The 19,269-nt window shown below is 42.3% G+C and overlaps 1 protein-coding gene across 2 annotated transcripts in view; it reads left to right on the top strand.

Annotated features, from left to right (window-relative positions):
• The window catches only part of AGBL1 (ATP/GTP binding protein like 1), a 366,565-nt gene that overhangs the window by 210,454 nt on the left and 136,842 nt on the right, over window positions 1-19,269 (top strand). Inside the window, exons 20-21 of one of the 2 annotated variants that reach the window (XM_033920994.1) lie at window positions 1,772-1,903; window positions 4,118-4,294. In XM_033920994.1, coding sequence (XP_033776885.1) covers window positions 1,772-1,903; window positions 4,118-4,294 — 309 coding nt within the window. The remainder of the gene's footprint in view (window positions 1-1,771; window positions 1,904-4,117; window positions 4,295-19,269) is intronic. The other variant, XM_033920995.1, reaches the window with a different exon arrangement.

Genomic DNA, 19,269 nt, shown 5'->3' with positions numbered 1-19,269 from the left:
GAAAAAGCCTCAAAGTTACATAGCAGCATGGTTCAAACAATGGCATCCAGCTGCCTTTTAATAATATCATAGGCATAAAAAAAACTCCCGCTTGAAATTAGTGAAGTTTGGCTAGTGAAGATGCTCTTTCTTAAAATTTAGGTATGCATTTGATCGGTTATGCCATAAAGGTGCCCTCTGAGGATCTAATATAGATGCCCTCATAAAATTACCCACATACTCCCCAAATTTGGACATTATCCCAACATACACGAGCAACTTAATTGTCTATCAAGCTCTTAACCATCGATAAGTGGGTGATGACAATTGATTGGCACAGATTAGGATTTGCGCATGCATCTGGCTGCATGCCATTCTATAACACTGGGTGTCAACATGCCATAGTGTGTATCTCAAACGGGCCATGGGCATGTCAGCGACATTCTAAAACATTGCATGCATTGTTACTGAAAAATGGGTTAGCACACCCAGCTGGGCCACCAGCATTTACACCAGATTTCAGCAGGTGTGAGTCTGGTGCAAAGTAGAGGTCTGCACGGGAACGGGGATCGCAGGAATCCCGCGGGAATCCCCCCCTCTAACCCACGGGACTCCCATGGGGACCCCTCTCTGACCCATGGGACTCCCACGGGGACCCCCCTCTAGCCAACGGGACTCCCACAGAGATGGAAGGCTTTGGAAGCAGGGTTCGTCCATATAATATTTATTTATTTATTTATTTAGATTTTTATCCCGTCCTCCCAATAGCTCAGAACGGTTTACAAATGAACATACACAGTGCAGAGTAACTAGACATATAAGTAGTACAACAGGTTTAGTGGTTGGATTTATAATTTTTAGAGAGAATTGAATACAGGGAGATTAAGCAGAGGGAGAGAAGGGGGAAATACCGTAGTTTGATTTACGGAAAGTTATAAGCATATAGATGCAAATTTTTAGTGGATAGAGTAAGAGAGGGTCATACTGGAATTTCGGGAAGGAGATAGGAGAGTGGAGGGTGGGGCTTAAGGGGGGGAGAGACAGAGGAGATCTTTAATTGAAGAGGAGGGTCTTTACCGATTTACGGAATGCTAATAATGAGTTCTATATAATATAATATAATGGACACGTCAGCCTTAGTAAAAGAGGGGGTTTATAAGTTAATTACCTGAACAGAAAACAAAAAAAGGGTTCCACCAAAGAGATTCCACAAGGAAAACAGCAGCGCAAACACAAAAGAAACTGGAATTGATGATCCTGTCAGATGTAATTGCTGCTTTTTATAGGGATGGGCGGGGATGGAGGTAATTCCTTGCGGGGATGGGTGGGGACGGAAAGTATCCTGGCGGAGATGGGTGGGGATGAAGAGGAGCATGGCGGGGATGGGCGGGGATAGGTGGGATTTCTGTTCCTGCACAATTCTCTATTGTGCCTTTTGTTTATGCGATTTCTTCTGCGGTAGTGATCCGTGAAACATTGGCTTTAAAGTGAGGCCACGTTTAGACTTCAACACTTATAAGAGCGATTTTTGCCGCACGCTGAAACTTATTAGCCTAGCGGCAAGAGCAAAGTCTGTACGGAAGTTTCTTGGAGCCAATGATGTGGGTGGAGGAGGTTTGAGTACGTTTGCTCAACCTCAAATAGGCCTGAGGCTTTTTCTTCCGTTCAAAGCATTGCTCTTAGCCAAAAGAGTGGAGCACTTTTGTTGCTGTGTTTGTTTCTTTACATACATTTTGGAGCTAAAAAAAAAAAAAAAGTCATTAAAACATTTCTATCATATTCTTTTCTCTAGGTATTCTGTGACTATCATGGCCATTCCCAGAAGAAAAATATCTTCTTCTATGGTTGTAGTATTAAGGAGACATTGCAGCAGGCTGGGAGTAGAGTGGGCAGATCTGCTCTTATGGAAGATTTGAGCTACAGGGTAAGCTAGTTTAGATGAGCCCAAAAATCAATTTATTCTTCAATCCAATTGTAAAAAAAAAAGGGGTCGAATTAACACAAATTTGAAAATTGTGAGCAATAATGCCATTCCTCCTCCTTTTTACTAAACGATAGCGGTTATTAGTGCAGGAAGCCGCGCTGCTCCCGACACTCATAGACCCTCCCTTCTTTGCTAACGCATAGCACGGGTTTTACCGCCGGCGTCGGTGGCAACTGCTCCGACACTCGTAGAATTCCTGCGAGCATCGGAGCAGCTACTGCCGCTGCCGGCGCTAAAGCCAGCACTACGCGTTAGTAAAGGAGGGGGTGAGTTCCCATGAGCGTCAGGAGCTGCGCGGAGCATTCGGCGCGGCTCCCTGCGCTAATAACCGCTATCGACTTCCAAGAGTTTATAAAATCACAAAATTTATTGGTGTGTAAAAAACAGTTGAAATCAACCGCGATAGCGGTTATTAGCGCAGGGAGCTGCGCTGCTCCCGACACTCATAGACCCTCCCTTCTTTGCTAACGCATAGCACAGGTTTTACCGCCAGCATCGGTGGTAAGTGCTCCGACGCGCGTAGCATTCCTGCGAGCATCGGAGCAGTTACTGTCGCTGCCGGCGCTAAAGCCCACACTACGCGTTAGTAAAGGAGGGGGGTGAGTTCCTATGAGGGTCGGGAGCAGCGCGGAGCATTCGGCGCGGCTCCCTGCACTAATAACCGCTATCGACTTCCAAGAGTTTCAAATCACAAAATTTATTGGTGTGTAAAAAATAATTGAAAATCAATCGCAACAATCTAGAAATGGTACTGCGTGGACAATGACCAGACCCTACACGGGCCGTGTTTCGGCTTTACAAAGGTCCTCTTTTACAAAGGCGTGCTAAGCGTTTTAGCGCAGATTTAGCAAACGCTGAATTAACGCGTGCGCTAACCGCTAATGCGTCCCTAGGATAACATGAACGCGTTAGCATTTAGCGTGCATTAAAAAGCATAATGCACCTTTGTAAATGAGGGGGTTAGCCTTCCTCAGGGGGTCCTTAAAACATATAATAATTCAAACGAATAAGGGATAAGCAACACAAAAGGTGAGTGTATAGAGATTTATACATACATATACATTTGTGATACATTTGTTATGTGTATGTAACATTGATTGCACATTGATGGTATATTAATGATTTTTTATGTTTTCCTTTTGTGTTTTTTATCTCTTATTCATTTGGATTATTATATGTTTTAAGAACCCCTGAGGAAGGCTATGTAAAGCCGAAACACGGTCCGTGTAGGGTCTGGTCATTGTCCACGCAGTACCATTTCTAGATTGTTGCGATTGATTTTCAATTATTTTATACACACCAATAAATTTTGTGATTTTAAACTCTTGGAAGTCGATAGCGGTTATTAGCTCAGGGAGCCTCACCGAATGCTCCGCGCTGCTCCTGACCCTCATAGGAACTCACCCCCCTACTTTACTAACGCGTAGTGTGGGCTTTAGCGCCGGCAGCGACAGCAACTGCTCCGATGCTCGCAGGAATTCTGCGAGCTTCAGAGCAGTTACCACCGATGCTGGCGGTAAAACCTGTGCTATGTGTTAGTAAAGAAGGGAGGGTCTATGAGTGTCGGGAGCAGCGCAGCTCCCTGCGCTAATAACCGCTATCGCGGTTGATTTCAACTGTTTTTTACACACCAATAAATTTTGTGATTTTATAAACTCTTGGAAGTCGATAGCGGTTATTAGCGCAGGGAGCCGCGCCGAATGCTCCGTGCTGCTTCTGACGCTCATAGGAACTCACCCCCTGCCTAACTTTTGGGCGCTTCTTATAGAATTTGCCCTTTAAAATGCATGAAACAAATATATTTATGTAGTCTCCTAAAAGAGTTTGCAAGAATTATTCCAATTACATTTTCTAGATCAGTGTTTCTCAACTCGGTCCTGGAGTAACCCCCGTGCTAGTTGGGTTTTCAAGCTATCCACAGAGAATATGCATGAAAGAAATTTGCATATAATGGAGGTGGTGTATGCAAATCAAGTTTACACGTATTCATTGTGGCTATCCTGAAAACCTGAATGGCAAGGGGATTACTCCAGGACCGAGTTGAGAAACACTGTTCTAGATGATGCTTATTGAGTCATATAGATGGTCAAAATATCTTTCAGTGTATGCATGTTTCCTTAGTCTTGTCATTTTTTTTTTATTCATCCCCTATAGGTCCTTCCCAAAATCCTGGATAAAGTTGCCCCTGCTTTCTCAATGAGAAGTAGCAGTTTTGTAGTTGAAAAGTCACGGGCGTCAACAGCACGGGTAGTCGTGTGGAGAGAGATTGGTGTGTTAAGAAGTTATACCATGGAAAGCACCTATGGCAGCTGTAACCAGGGGATTTATAAAGTGAGTAAACCTATACAAAATGCTTCATTTCATTTATTCAGTGGAGATAAAGACTATTAAGTATATCGAAACAAATGGGAAGTGTATAGGCCAGTGGTCTCAAACTCAAACCCTTTGCAGGGCCACATTTTGGGTTTGTAGGTATTTGGAGGGCCTCAGAAAAAATAGTTAATGTCTTATCGTCAAATATATTTATAATGTCTTATTAAAGAAATGACAATTTTGCATGATATAAAACTCTTTATCGTTTATAAATCTTTCCTTTTGGCTAAGTCTTAATAAGAATATTGTAATTTATAGCTAAAGAGACATATGATCAAGAACCTGCTTTATTTTACTTTTCTGATTATGATAAACATACCGAAGGCCTCAAAATAGTACCTGGCGGGCCGCACGTGTTTGAGACCACTGGTATAGGCTGTGGACGTGCAGTTTATAAAGCTACAACAAAGAATTCAATAATAGTATATTCAGTTTCAGCTGATTTGTGTTTTCTTGGATCCTCTTGTAGGCTTAATTTTTTCACTTTTTCACTATGCTTCCTGCAGCCCACAGGAGCATTTTTATTTGCAGTTTTAATTGCAGTGTTTTTATGAATAAATGTTTACATGTGAAATTATGCTCTTCATTTCTTTCTCATCTTGTTTACCCTTATATAAGCAGTTATACTTTCAGATTTCTGTTCATTAAAGAGGACTTTACAAAGACTTCGATTGGTCCAGGATGCTGCTGTACGCCTGATTTTCGGACTTAAAAAATATGGTCATGTCAGCCCTTACCAATTGGTGCCAGAGTATTCTTCAAGTTTGGGTGCATATGTTACAAGGTTATTCCCATCTTACTTGGTTTCCTACTTGAAATTTTTCTATTCAGCAAAAGATACCAGAAACTCGCCTTCTCTGCCCCGAGGTCCTGCCGTTATAAAACTCTTTTTCACAGGACATTGGAGTACCAGGCCGGGAAGTTTAATTCCTGGTTACATCCACTGATCGCTCAAACTTATTCTTGCACTACATTTAGGAAAGTTTTAAAAACATATTTATTTGATAAATTAGATTGATGTTTTTTTTAATTCTGATGGGTTCAATTACTACTTGATCCATTTTTAGAAGACAATTGCTCTAGGTCTTTTTTAATATATATTATGGGCTCCTTTTACAAAGCCGCGCTGGAGGTTTTAGCGCACGCACCGGATTAGTGCACGCTAGCTGAAAATCTACCGCCTGCTCAAAAGGAGGCGGTAGCGGCTAGCGCGCACGGCAATTTAGCGCACGCTATTCCGCGCTTTAAGGCCCTAACGCGGCTTTGTAAAAAGGAGCCCTATGTGTTTCTCTTCATTAGACTTTTTAATATTTTAAATTGTATAATAGTCTCTGCTGCATTTGATTGCTTACGATGTACTGTTTTTTTTAATTATGAAATTGTATCTTCTTCGCTGAATTCTTCAGTTTTTTTCCTTGTGAACCGCCCAGAACTGTTGGTAGGGCGGTATATAAGAAAATAAATTATTATTATTATATTTCTGCTCATTTTAATAACCAATAGAACCATTGGACCCTTAGGGTGAGATTCCATGTTCTTATGTATTAATTTAATAGGTTCTTCTTTCTTCTGTTCCATCTTGCATCTTCTGGTTCTTCCTAGGCATGCTTTATCTATCACGGTCACTGTTATGTATTTCACAATGAAGCCGTCGGCACAATGCGCAGCGGCTGCTAAGAAAGCGAATAGAATGCTAGGAATAATCAAGAAGGGTATTACAAGCAGAACGAAAGAAGTTATCCTGCCGTTGTATCGGGCGATGGTGCGCCCGCATCTGGAGTACTGCGTCCAATATTGGTCGCCGTACCTAAAAGAAGGATATGGCGATACTCGAGAGGGTTCAGAAGAGAGCAACAAGTTTGATAAAAGGTATGGAAAACCTTTCATACGCTGAAAGATTGGAGAGACTGGGGCTTTTTTCGCTTGAGAAGCGGAGACTTAGAGGGGGCATGATAGAGACTTACAAGATCATGAAGGGCATAGAGAAAGTGGAGAGGGACAGATTCTTCAAACTTTTGACAACTACAAGAATGAGAGGGCATTCAGATAAATTGAAAGGGGACAGATTCAGAACCAATGCTAGGAAGTTCTTTTTCACCCAACGGGTGGTGGACATCTGGAACGCGCTCCCAGAGGGAGTGACAGGACAGGGTACGGTACTGGAGTTCAAGAAGTGATTGGACAATTTTCTGAAGGAAAAGGGGATAGAAGGGTATAGATAGAGGGCTACTACACAGGTGCTGGACCTGATGGGCCGCCGTGTGAGCGGACTGCTGGGCATGATGGACCTCAGGTCTGACCCAGCAGAGGCACGGCTTATGTTCTTATGATGAATTAGGCATATCATCATTTATAAATAAGATGCTTGTAGCATCTTTTCGGTCACTCCTACATATTTAGATGGTTAACAAGACTCAGAATGTTTTAATGCCTCTGTATCTATCGCTCCATGGTGCAACCTCACCTTGAGTATTGCATTCAGTTCTGGTTACTTTATCTCAAGAAAGATATAGTGAAACTAGAAAAGGTTGTAAAAAGAGCGACCGAGATGATAAAGGGAATTCCACGTTAGGGTTTTATATCACCGGCTGTTGCAGTGAAAGCTCCAATGCTCATAGAATTCCTGTGACCATCAGAGCTTTTACCGCAGTGGCCGGCAATAAAAAATACCCTAACGCGGCTTGATGAAAGGGGGCCTAAGGTAAATGCCTTGATAGGCTAGGTGCAACCATCTAGGCACCTAAGTTCAGGCACCATTTATAGAATCTGGGCCAGAGAGCTATTTTGGGGTTTAACTTAGTCTATAATGGCAATTTGGCCAGGTACTAGTGACCTGGATTGCCCTCCATGAAAACAGGCTACTGGGCTTGATGGCTATTCTTATGTTCTTACGTGAATCAAGTATAGGACAATTAAGTCACTGTAACATCACTGATGAGGTTGGCTCTGAGGCATTATGACATCACAATCTCAGCTCTGGAATGTTGCTCTCAATGTGGTTCCGGAATCTTGCTATTCTTTGAGATGCTGGAATGTTGCTTCTCCTTGGGTTTTAGCCAGGTACTAGTGACCTGGATTGGCCACCATGAGAATGAGCTACTGGACTAGATGAACCATTGGTCTGACCCAGTAAGGCTATTCTTATGTTCTTACGTGAGCCAAGTATAGGACAATGAAGCCATTGTAACATCACTGATGAGGTTGGCTCTGAGGCACTGTCGACTGAGGCATTATGACATCACAATCTCAGCTCTAGAATGTTGCTCTCATTGGGGTTCCGGAATCTTGCTATTCTTTGAGATGCTGGAATGTTGCTACTCCTTGGGTTTTGGCCAGGTACTAGTGACCTGGATTGGCCACCATGAGAATGGGCTACTGGACTAGATGGACCTTTAGTCTGATCCAGTAAGGTTAGTCTTATGGTCTTATGTTCTTAATTATACATGTAATTGCAGATATAGAATTTGTGCTTAGTGTGCAGCTTCCCAGTGCCTAACTTTAGAAGACTTGTAGAGAATTTACTCCTAAACAGTGGTTATGTCCTGGAAGGTCATTATAATAAAGATATTGTACATTTCTCCCTCCGTATTTGTGGTTTCTACACTTGTGATTTTGATTAGTCATGGTTTTTGTTTTGATGGCTTTCCTCCACCCCGGTCACGCACCCACAGCAATGAACATACTTTTTCCTGGCTTGGCTGTCGGACGGCACGCTGTTCCTCTTGCCTTTGGCTTGCAGAAAGCTCAGATTGTCAAGCCTTTCATCCCTCCCTCTTCCTTCCTGTTGTGGAGCTAATCCCAGAATGCTGACATCTTATTGGCTAGGGTGGCTGCCAATTGGTGTCATCACACCCCTTCCGGCCCTGGCTCTCCATCTCTGATTGGCTACGTCCAAAGAGTCCACGTTGGCTCCCCTGCCCTGCCGGCTCCCAGAGTGCAGCGTGCGCGCGATGAGGCAGGTTTCTCCTGGAACAGGGCTGAGGCATGTGCGACAAACAGCAAAACTTCCTCCCTCCCCCTGCCTCCCTTTCTCCCCTTCCGCGGCACAAGGGGGAATTAGAAACAGTCCTCGGATTTTTAAACAGCTGCTGGCAGGCGTCGGATCACTGAGGCGGGTGGCAAACAGTGCAAAGCTGAGCAGAGTCTGGGCAAGTACATAGAAATAGTTATTCGTGATTTCTCTCTATTCGCGGGCTGTCTCTGCCCCTAACTCCCACGAATACGGAGGGAGAAGTGTATATACATATATTTTTAAAACAGGGCTAAATGTCACTGACAGCAGACTACCGAATACAACGGTGGCCTATTGCAAATTCATTCGTAAGAGTGCTTTTTATTTTCTGGACCCTTCCTGTGGAACAACCCTCCATTACATTTACACGTTGAGATTTCATTTAGGAATTTTAAAATCGCTTTTTTCTCATGTCTTTTACTGATTTGTTGCCTCCAATTTCCAGTTCGAAATGGATGGTGTGCCTACAGTCAGCAGTGAATCGGAAGCTCGTGTGTTTGATGTACATATCCTTGTGGGTTACAGTGATCTTTAAGAAAGTTTGGCTGTCTATGTTTCTTTTAAAATATTTTTGTGACTTTTATGATTTGTATTGTACATCTCTGACTTATATTATTAAAAAAAGTGATTTTTTAAATCAAATGTAATAAACCATGATCAGTAATGCAGAATTGGTTCGCATGAAAACTGGAAAGCAAATCATTTATAGTTAATTCAAGTAAATGAGAACATGCATCATTGACTATGTTAGTATGAAATTATAGTCTGCTATTAATGAAATTACAAAAGGTGGGTGTAGCAATAGAGAATAGTCTGTCGATGGAGACTTCCATCTGTGATAAGCAAGTGAAGATGTAAATTAATCTGATAAAAATGCCCAGTCTACCTTGAAGATTTATTTCAACATTTTTAATTTAATAGATGTGCCGCATTTTAAACGTTATTGTTTTTTTTTTTTCTCTCCAATACAGTTGAGTAACTCATTATAATCTCAGACAGTTAGTTAGAGGTCCTTGAGTGATTTTTACATTTGAGGTTGCTGGGAAAGGAACTCTTTTAAATAACATTTTTTTTTCTGTAATATAATGAGTGCATTGGGCTATGAAGTAATACAGAAATTTCCATTGAGACCATATTGGAACTAATTCATCCAAGTTTGCAACTGAGTCCCTGCTGTCACCAGATATGATTCTCAAATGGTCATCTGCCAAGTTGTAGTCTTGGTTCGACAGAACTGAGAAGCTGATGAAATCGTACAGAATGTCTGTGTGTTACAGTTTATATTTTTAAGTGTCTATTCCTTAATGACTTTTGAAATGGTTTGACCTAATTTAAGATGGCCGCAATCCAGTCGGGTTTTCAGGATTTCCCCAATTACTATGCATGAGATCTATGTGCATGCACAGCTTTCAATGCATATTCATTGGGAAAATCCTGAAAACCCGACTGGATTGTGGCCCTCAAGGAGGGACTTTGACATCCCTGGGCTAGACTGATTTCTGAAGTAAGCTGGTATGAGAAGGCTAGTCCATTACTAGAAGACATACACAGGTTACCAATGGCAAAAAAAGAGTTCAGTTTAAGATCACTTGCATGGTTTACAAGGCAATGTATGGAGAGAACTCTAATGCACAGATACTTTATAAAATTCTACTGCATGCTCTACAAAACCCTACATGGAAATGGACCATCCTACCTGAACATTTGCCTAACTCAGAACAACTCTTCCAGACCAAGAAGAACTCAGACACCCTTCACCCCCCACCCCAATCAAAGGCATTCAGCGTAAAAAAAATATACGACTGACTATTCGTCATGCAAGCAGTGAAACTAAACAGCCACATCTTCAATTTACTGATCTCAGCGCCAAACTACAAAATCTTCAGGAGGGAAATAAAAACCAGATTGTTCAAGAAATACGTCAAAGGCAAACTGCTGATACAACCAATATCCTCAACTCCATCACCAGACTCAAAATGTTCCAATCAATAACTTCCCTGCAGTCTTCTAGATGTGACCAGAATCTCATCCCTTTGTAATCCGCCTGGAACCACAAGGTATTGGCGGAATAGAGAGGGAACTCTCTAAAATTGAAAGGGGATAGATTCTGTACGAACATAAGGAAGTTCTTCTTCACCCAGAGAGTGGTAGACAACTGGAACGCTCTTCCAGAGTCTGTCATATAGGAAAACACCCTCCAGGGATTCAAGACTAAGTTAGACAAGTTCCTGCTGAACCGGAACGTACGCAGGTAGGGCTAGTCTCAGTTAGGGAGCTGGTCTTTGACCAGAGGGCTGCCGTGTACGCGGACTGCTGGGCATGATGAACCACTGATCTGACCCAGCAGCGGCAATTCTTATGTTCTTATGTTCTTAATAAAAGAAACTAATGTAATGTAAAATTAAGGTCATACACACGTTTCATAACTCAAAAACAACACAGCGCCTCAAACTGGCCTTCCCTTCTCCCCAACAAGTTCAATGGAAAAAGCTATTTGAGTCTATCGTTGAATTTCAGGGACCCAAAGTCTGGAATAGCCTACTTTTAAATATGTGTTGACTCCCCACTTATTACAGTTTCAGGAAAATGTTAAAGATGTATCTCTTCAAGTTTCAATTTATTTGATAGACCGCAAATACAACCGCAGTTCGTCTATGCGGTTTACAATAATAATGTATTATTAAAAGAAAATAAAAAGAAAAAATTAAAAAGACAGAACAAGGGAGGCAATAAACAAAAACAAAAAAATTCAACCAACATACAAACAAAAATGGGTACAAGTGGGGACTGAAGAAAGGGAGGTTGCGATAAAAACAAAAAGGTTGGGGAAGGAAAGGAGAGGAGCAAAAGGGAAGGGAAGTCACAGTGAAATTCTGTCCAAACAATTACAGATATAAGCTAGGTCGAGAAGGAAGGGTGATCCATAACATGAGTAAAGTAAGGAAAAAGGTCAAGAGCGGAAAACCAAAGAAAAATAATATGACTTCAGTTATGCCTTAAAAGTCTCTTTGTAATTCACATGAGGCCTACCCATTTATGATCTATCCAACCAACCATCTATCATTGCAATTATATTATAATGAACTTATAACATACTGCAAACAGTGCGTGCAAACGTGTCGGCCTCTCTACTTCACAAAAAAAGCGCCAAAAGTAGGCCCTTAAAATCCTCACCTACATTTCAGGTGCCTAAGATTTTACATAGGTGCCGCTAACGCGATTCTGTAAATGGCGCCTAAGTGTGACTGACACGCGGCCGGCGCCATTTTACTAAGTGCTGGCTGGTTTATAGAATCAGCCCCTTAGTGACTCACCCTTTGAAAAATGTCATTCCATCTGCGATTCCTTCTCTCGTTAGCATTTGAAACAAAGCGCTTCATTACTTCCCGTGGCCTCTGGGCCAAAGTGCTTAATGGTCCAAGGCAGCAGAAATGAATGTCAATATAACAATTAGTAAATGTCTTTCTTAAAAAGCCTTTTTGAGTATTTGTGTCTTGTGTGTTTAGCTCAGCTCTTGGATTTCACTGTTTCATTTACATTTGGCAAGAGATCCCTAGATTCCATCTCAGAAGAAAAGACTTGCAAACACGGGCTCGGGGTTCAAAGCAAGAACACACTTTCTTACCAAACTTTTAGGAAGTTAATCAAAACCCATCTCCATCGCGTGACTCCACTTCTGCCTTGAGGTACTTCTAAAACCCTTCCATGAAAAATTGGATTAATCTTACCTTGCTAATGTAATTTTGAAAGTTTCTTGTAATATCGCTGTCTGTATACAGTCTCTCCCTCTGTAAACCGCTCTGAACTGTTTGTGGTATTGCGGTGTATAAAAAATAAAGTTATTATTATTAATTGGGCAGAAGAAGCTCCTGGCTTGTTAAATTACACTGGCTGCCTCAAGACGTAACTGGACAGTGTTGCTGAATATCCATTCTGACCGCCAAAGCACTCGCCAGCTTGTACTCGGGTGGTCCTTGGACAGAGTTGGAAATTGTGGACACTTAGTGGCATAGAAAAGGGGGTGGGGAGAATGCCCTGGGCGCCATCGTGGTGGGGGCGCCGGCACCTCTCCTCCTCTCTGACTCCTTGCTCCTTGCCATCCCTCCCCCGCCAGACAAGCACCTTCACTTATCCCCTCCCCATCCGCTCGCGCTGGCCTCGGCGCTCCCCTCTGACTTTACTCCCGTGTCCCGCGAAGTGATGTCAGAGGGAGAGCCGACGCCGGCGTGGGCAGCGAGTTGGAAATACTGCTTGTGCCGGGGAAGCTAAACAGTTACGGGGGAAGGGGGGACGTGCACGGCAAGGGAGGCAGAGAAGAGGGTGAGGGATCCCCACCATTCCGGGCACCTCCCACCCTCACTGTGGAAACTGGCAATATTCAGGGTCAGTGCCTGCATAGATCACTGGGCGTGATGAATTGCAGAAAAGGCAATTTTTTTTTTTCATGAAATAATTGATTGAAATTATAAAATTTAAAAGGATCCAAACATGCGCGGATTTCCTCCTCCCTGACGCGATGTAGAGGAGGCATTTCTTTTTTTTTTTTTTTTAACTTTATTTAAGTCAACTTGACGCACGGTACAGACATAAACAGCATATCACAGTGCAAGCATCACATGAGGACAAAGCGCTGGGTTTTGAAAAGCCGTCCGGACCCCGGGGAAATCCAGACGTCTGGTAACCCTACCTAAATGTATCTATTGAACTTCCCCTCCCCCCATAACACATTTTAATAGTTAAAAACCTTGGCCAAGTTTTCTGCAAAACAATCATTTTTCCTCACTCTGAGAAGTTTTTTGTCACCTAACATCGTGATGGTGTTATAAATAGCAGTTAGGTCACACAGTAAGCAAACTCACAATTGCCCACTTGGGGCTCCTTTTACGAAGCCGCGTTAGCGGTCTAACGCGCGTAATAGCGCGCACTAATTTGCCAGCCGTGTTAGCCGCTACCGCCTCCTCTTGAGCAGGCGGCAGTTTTCCGGCTAGCGCGGGGCTTAGCACGCGCTAAAAAGGTGCGTGCGATAAAGCCGCTAACGCGGCTTCGTAAAAGGAGCCTTTGTAACATTTTCAGAGGCCAGGAAAAAATTTCGTTATAACAAGAAATTGCTAAGCCTAATTACTAATTACTTTTACTAAGCCGCAATGGAGGTTTCTATTACAGTTCGAAGCGCTAAATGCTCCGACACTCATAGAATTCGGATCAGCGTTGGAGCATTTAGCGCTGCGGACCGCGGTAGAAACCTCTACCACGGCTTAGTAAAAGGGGGGGAAGGGGGTGTCTTAGAGTCAGGGCAAATTATTTATGTGCTGAGGGTTTTGACTTTTCAGTGTAATTTTTCTCTGGCTGTTCATTTTTACTTATTTGGTAATTTTATATTTTGGGGGGGGATTATGTGTGGATTTCCACTTCCACTTCTGCTAATAGCCCAGGGGTAGGCAATTCCAGTCCTCGAGAGCCGGAGCCAGGTCAGGTTTTCAGGATATCCACAATAAATATGCATGAGATAGGCAGTGCATACAAATCTATCTCATACATATTCATGGTGGAGATCCTGAAAACCTGACCTGGCTCTGGCTCTCGAGGACCGGAATTGCCTACCCCTGTAATAGCCTATGCCAGCTACTTACCCACTTCTCAATAAAGAAGTCTTTCCCCTATTATTACTAATCTGTTCCTTCAACTTCATGTGGTGATCTTAATATCTCGCTCTAAGGAAAAGGATGCCTTCATGCATTTTATTGAAGCTTACTAAGTATTTATATCATGTTCCTCTTTTCTCTCATCTAGCGAGTAGACAGATGCTGGGCTCCTTAATCATTTTACTTATAATTTGAAATGCAGGTCCTGTAGCATTGTACGTCCATCACTTGATTCTAATCTAGATCAAAGGACCATCTTCATGAGCTCCTAACTACCTGGAATAATAAGGAAATAAATATATCGTGTAGTTAATGGATTGCTTCTAAAAATGATCAAATTACTGGATATAACATAATTTATTAATGCTTACTGTTCTGTATAAAGTGCAATATTTAGGAAAAATTAAGACATCAAATACTGTTCATTTGCAGATAGTTGTCTCATTCAAGAGCAAACAATTTTCAACATTAAAAAGATGGCCACATTCTGAAAAATTCTGCCTGTTTAATGCTTTAATTTTTTCCCAACAATGCAAGATTTCTCATATGCCCCTTACTGTGGTAGAATGGGGGAGGGGGGCAGCAGGACACCACAGAAGCAGAAGATGCCTCTGCAGGTGAGTCCTCTTTGATGTTGAAAGCAGTACTTCCTCCAGAGCCACAAGCCTAAAATGGTTTGAATAATGAGGAATGGGAAGCTGGCGTAGAACTTGTGATGACCATTCAAGGTGGTGCTTTCAGTTAAATGAAGGATGAGGAAAATAGGATGACCATTCAAGGAGGATGAGGAAAATAGGATGACCATTCAAGGAGGTGCCATCAGCTAAATGAAGGATGAGGAAAATAGGATGACCATTCAAGGAGGATGAGGAAAATAGGATGACCATTCAAGGAGGTGCCATCAGCTAAATGAAGGATGAGGAAAATAAGATGACCATTCAAGGAGGATGAGGAAAATAGGATGACCATTCAAGGAGGATAAGGAAAATAGGATGACCATTCAAGGAGGTGCCATCAGCTAAATGAAGGATGAGGAAAATAAGATGACCATTCAAGGAGGATGAGGAAAATAGGATGACCATTCAAGGAGGATGAGGAAAATAGGATGACCATTCAAGGAGGATAAGGAAAATAGGATGACCATTCAAGGAGGTGCCATCAGCTAAATGAAGGATGAGGAAAATAGGATGACCATTCAAGGAGGATGAGGAAAATAGGATGACCATTCAAGGAGGTGCCATCAGCTAAATGAAGGATGAGGAAAATAGGATGACCATTCAAGGAGGATAAGGAAAATAGGATGACCATTCAAGGAGGTGCCATCAGCTAAATGAAGGATGAGGAAAATAGGATGACCATTCAAGGAGGATAAGGAAAATAGGATGACCATTCAAGGAGGTGCCATCAGCTAAATGAAGGATGAGGAAAATAGATGTTTTGATTCTGGGAGAGGTTTAGGAAGGAATTGGAGCAATTAGTGTTGTCAAAGTTGGATCAAATAGTGACCTCTCGCTCCTTACAAGCACTGTTCCCTCTTTCCAACTGCAGTGCTACCAGTGGAAGGAGTTGATTCAATATGCTTTTCATGAATATAATGTCAGGCGTTCTACAAGAGTCCTCATCGATAACATCATTCAATATTTTTCTCAAACTCTTATGTACTCTCTTAAGTACTTTGAATCTGGATTATCAAATCTATGCTGATGATATTCAGTTTGTTTTGAGAGTGAAAAACCTTGTACTAAGGGCTCCTTTTACTAAGGTGCGCTAGCGTTTTGAATGAACGCAGGCTATTACCGCGCGCTACGCGGCTAGAACTAACACCAGCTCAATGCTGGCATTAAGATCTAGCGTGCGCGGCAATTCAGCGCACGCTATTCTGCGCGTTAATGCCCTAACGCAGCTTAGTAAAAGGAGCCCTAAGACACTGAGCGGCTTTAACGCGTGCAACGTTTAATCCCTGCGCTAGCCAGAAAAGCTACCGCCTGCTCAAGAGGAGGCGGTAGCGGCTGGCGCGTCCGGTGGTTTAGCATGCGCTATTAGGTGCATTAAACCGCTACCGCGGCTTCGTAAAAGGAGCCCCGAGTCGTTTGAATATTTCTTTAAAAATGATTAAGCAATGGATGAAAGTTATTCCTTTAAAAGTGAACTTGAGCAAGACTCGGATAATGTTGTTATCTAACTTTCCAGTTCCACCTTTTTTCCACAGGCTTGCACGATTGATTTAATTGAAATTATCTAAAAAAACCAAACTAGATTATTAGGTATTATTCTTGACTCTACCATTTTAATGCGCTTAAAACTACGAGGGATCTTCAAAACATTTCCGCGCTTTTATTTTTTTAAACACTGTTTAAGTATCTCAAAAGCAAATCATATCACTTATCAACATAATCACCCCATTTTGCGATACATTTTCCCCAGTGCCCTACTAACACGCCCTCTTACCACTTCTCCCGCCTCGATCAAAAATGAAAGTGCTCAAACGTTTTGAATTACCCTCATTTTGAATTTTGAGTAGTTTTTTTTTTTTTCTTTTCTAAATTGAAGGATATTAGATGTTTAAAAAAATATTTTAAATAATTGCAAATTTTGGAATGGTTGTACAAAGAATTAATGTTCCCCATTTTGATTATTGCAATAGTTTATTGCTTGGTGTTCCTAAGTGATTATTGAGATCTTTGCAGATTGCATTGAACGCTGTGGCACGCTTGATTATAGGATGTTCCAGAAATGAGCATATTACTCCTACTTTAATTAAATGACATTGATTACTGATTGAATTTCACATTCATTACAAGACCTTATTACTTGGTTTTAAAGTATGTACTGTATAGACAAGATTTTTCCAGTCGTGGCTTCCACTCTACACTTACATAAGCCATCACACACTTTACAGTCACTTAAGTCTAATTTGTTAGATGGGCCCTCTTTCAAAATAATACATTTGGAAGAAAATAGGTGGTTGAATTTTTTAAATATATATATTGCAGGACCTAAAATGTGGAATAAGCTGTCAGTAAAGATTTGAACTCTGAAAGATATGAAAGAATTTAAATTAGTTGAAGGCTATTTTTGTTCCAACATATCTTTCATATAAATATACTTTTACAAAGGCTCTTACAAAGATGTTTAGCGTGGGCCGCTGCTGTAACGGCCCCGAAGCCCATAGAGATTCATAGGGCTTCGGGGCTGTTACTGTGCGGCTTTGTAAAACAGGCCCAAAGACTTGCTTTAATGTAAATGTGTGAGACTTTGCTGATGTGATATAATCAGGATGGAATTTGGATTGCTGTTAATTGCTTGATTATTTTGTTCAATTGGTTTTGTATGATTTTAAGATTGTGCGTGTTGTATATGATCCACTTAAAATCGCAAATATAGAGTGGAGATGGACAGTGCCCTTTGCTGATCGATTAGTGCAGGTAAATCACAATGTCTTGACCGATTAGTGCAGGGTTAGCGCGGGAACCTTTACCGCCTACTTAATGGGTGGCGATTATGGACCCCCCCCCCCACACACACACATTAATGGCCATGCGCTAATGGGAAAATTAGTTTGTGGTCAGTATTAGAGAAAATTGAAAATGTGACCCTTTTACAGTCATGCTAAAAGTGATCTCAGCATGTGGGAAAGCCCCCCCCCCCCCCCCCCCCCCCCCCCGCTAGTAATTGAGCTGGTCACTTTTTATCGCAGCTTAGCAAAAGGGCTTCAGAACCTTTTTGGCCAAATGCACTCAAATGGTGGCCCTAGGAGCTTTATTTTATTTTTTTATTTTGCATTTTTGCACGCTGAGGATAGTTTTTGCTTCCTGTATGAATTTCTTTGAAGATACAACACCATATCATTAATCAGGAAGTCCATGCGCATGAGGATAATTTCATTCACCTTAAAGACTCTCAAGACTTTTGAGGCCAGCTGTCTTTGGCCGAAACATGTACATGTCGAGTTCTTGAGTTTGTGTTATCCCATTTTCTGATGAATAAAAGGACTTTTATGAAATAAATTAAGTCCACCGGTCTCTGTAGGACATTTCCACTCTTTGCCTTGCGACTTTGAGTTTGTGGATTTGGCTCTCCTGTTCTTAAACTCAGCCCTAGGAGCAATACATTTCTTATAATTTCCTTGTAAATATTTTGTAAGATATCAAGTATAGTTATGTATCTGTTGATTCCTTTGTTAGGTGCCATCGATTTGTGTTCGAGTCCTAGCAACTTGATAATGAGAGGGGACATGATCGAGACATTCAAGATAATGAAGGGAATAGACTCAGTAGATAAGGACAGGTTGTTCACCCTCTCTAAGGTGGGGAGAATGAGAGGGCGCACTCTAAAGTTAAAAGGGGATAGATTCCGTACAAATGTAAGGAAGCTCTTCGTCACTCAGAGAGTGATGGAGAACTGGAACGCTCTTCCGGAGTCTGTTATAGGGGAAAACACCCTCCAGAGACTCAAGATAAGGCTAGACAAGTGTCTGCTGAACCGGAATGTACACAGGTGAGGCTGGTCTCGGTTAGGGCACTGGTCTTTGACCTGGGGGGCCGCCGCGTGAGCGGACTGTTGGGCGCGATGGACCACTGGTCTGACCCAGCAGCGGCAATTCTAATGTTCTTATGAATAGAGAAGTAGATTGCCAGGCCTTTCTTCTGCACAGTATAAATATGATGTCGTCGCCGTTGTCGCATCAAACTCGATCCTCCACCTCCAACACTGCCCGTCTGCTGCTGCCCAGATGGGTGGCACATTGTTAGTCTGACATCTCCGCTGATACCTGCCCACCTTGGGAGGCCCTGCTGGTAGTGGAACTTCCGACGGCATAGCTTTCAGCTTCTCAGACGTGTGCAGGTCCCAATGGCACGACAAGCCCGTGCACCATGACTGGAGTGATTCCTTTACATTTACGGACTTTTGTGGTGCCAGGAGCTGTCTTGGCCTCACTTGCCTTATCTTCTCCCATTGAGTCTATATAATTACGTTAAAAAATTTACCTAGGGCTCCTTTTACGAAGCTGCCTTAGCAGTTTAATGCACGTAATAGCGCGCGCTAAACCACCGGACGCGCTAGCCGCTACCGCCTCCTCTTGGGCAGGCGGTAGTTTTTCAGCTAGCGCGTGATTAAAAGTCACGCACGCTAAAGCCTTCGTAAAAGGAGCCCTTAGTCATTTGGTGTCAGAAACTCCATCTCTTTCTTTATGGCTCCTTTCACCGATTAGCGGCAAATAAGCGCACTCTATTCCCATCTTCGCATTCAGCATTCCACTGATCGGTAGCGCAATTTTG

This window comes from Geotrypetes seraphini, chromosome 14 (genome assembly GCF_902459505.1).
Source record: "Geotrypetes seraphini chromosome 14, aGeoSer1.1, whole genome shotgun sequence".
In the NCBI taxonomy this organism is placed as follows: domain Eukaryota; kingdom Metazoa; phylum Chordata; class Amphibia; order Gymnophiona; family Dermophiidae; genus Geotrypetes; species Geotrypetes seraphini.
This window is presented reverse-complemented; position numbering and strand designations above follow the sequence as displayed.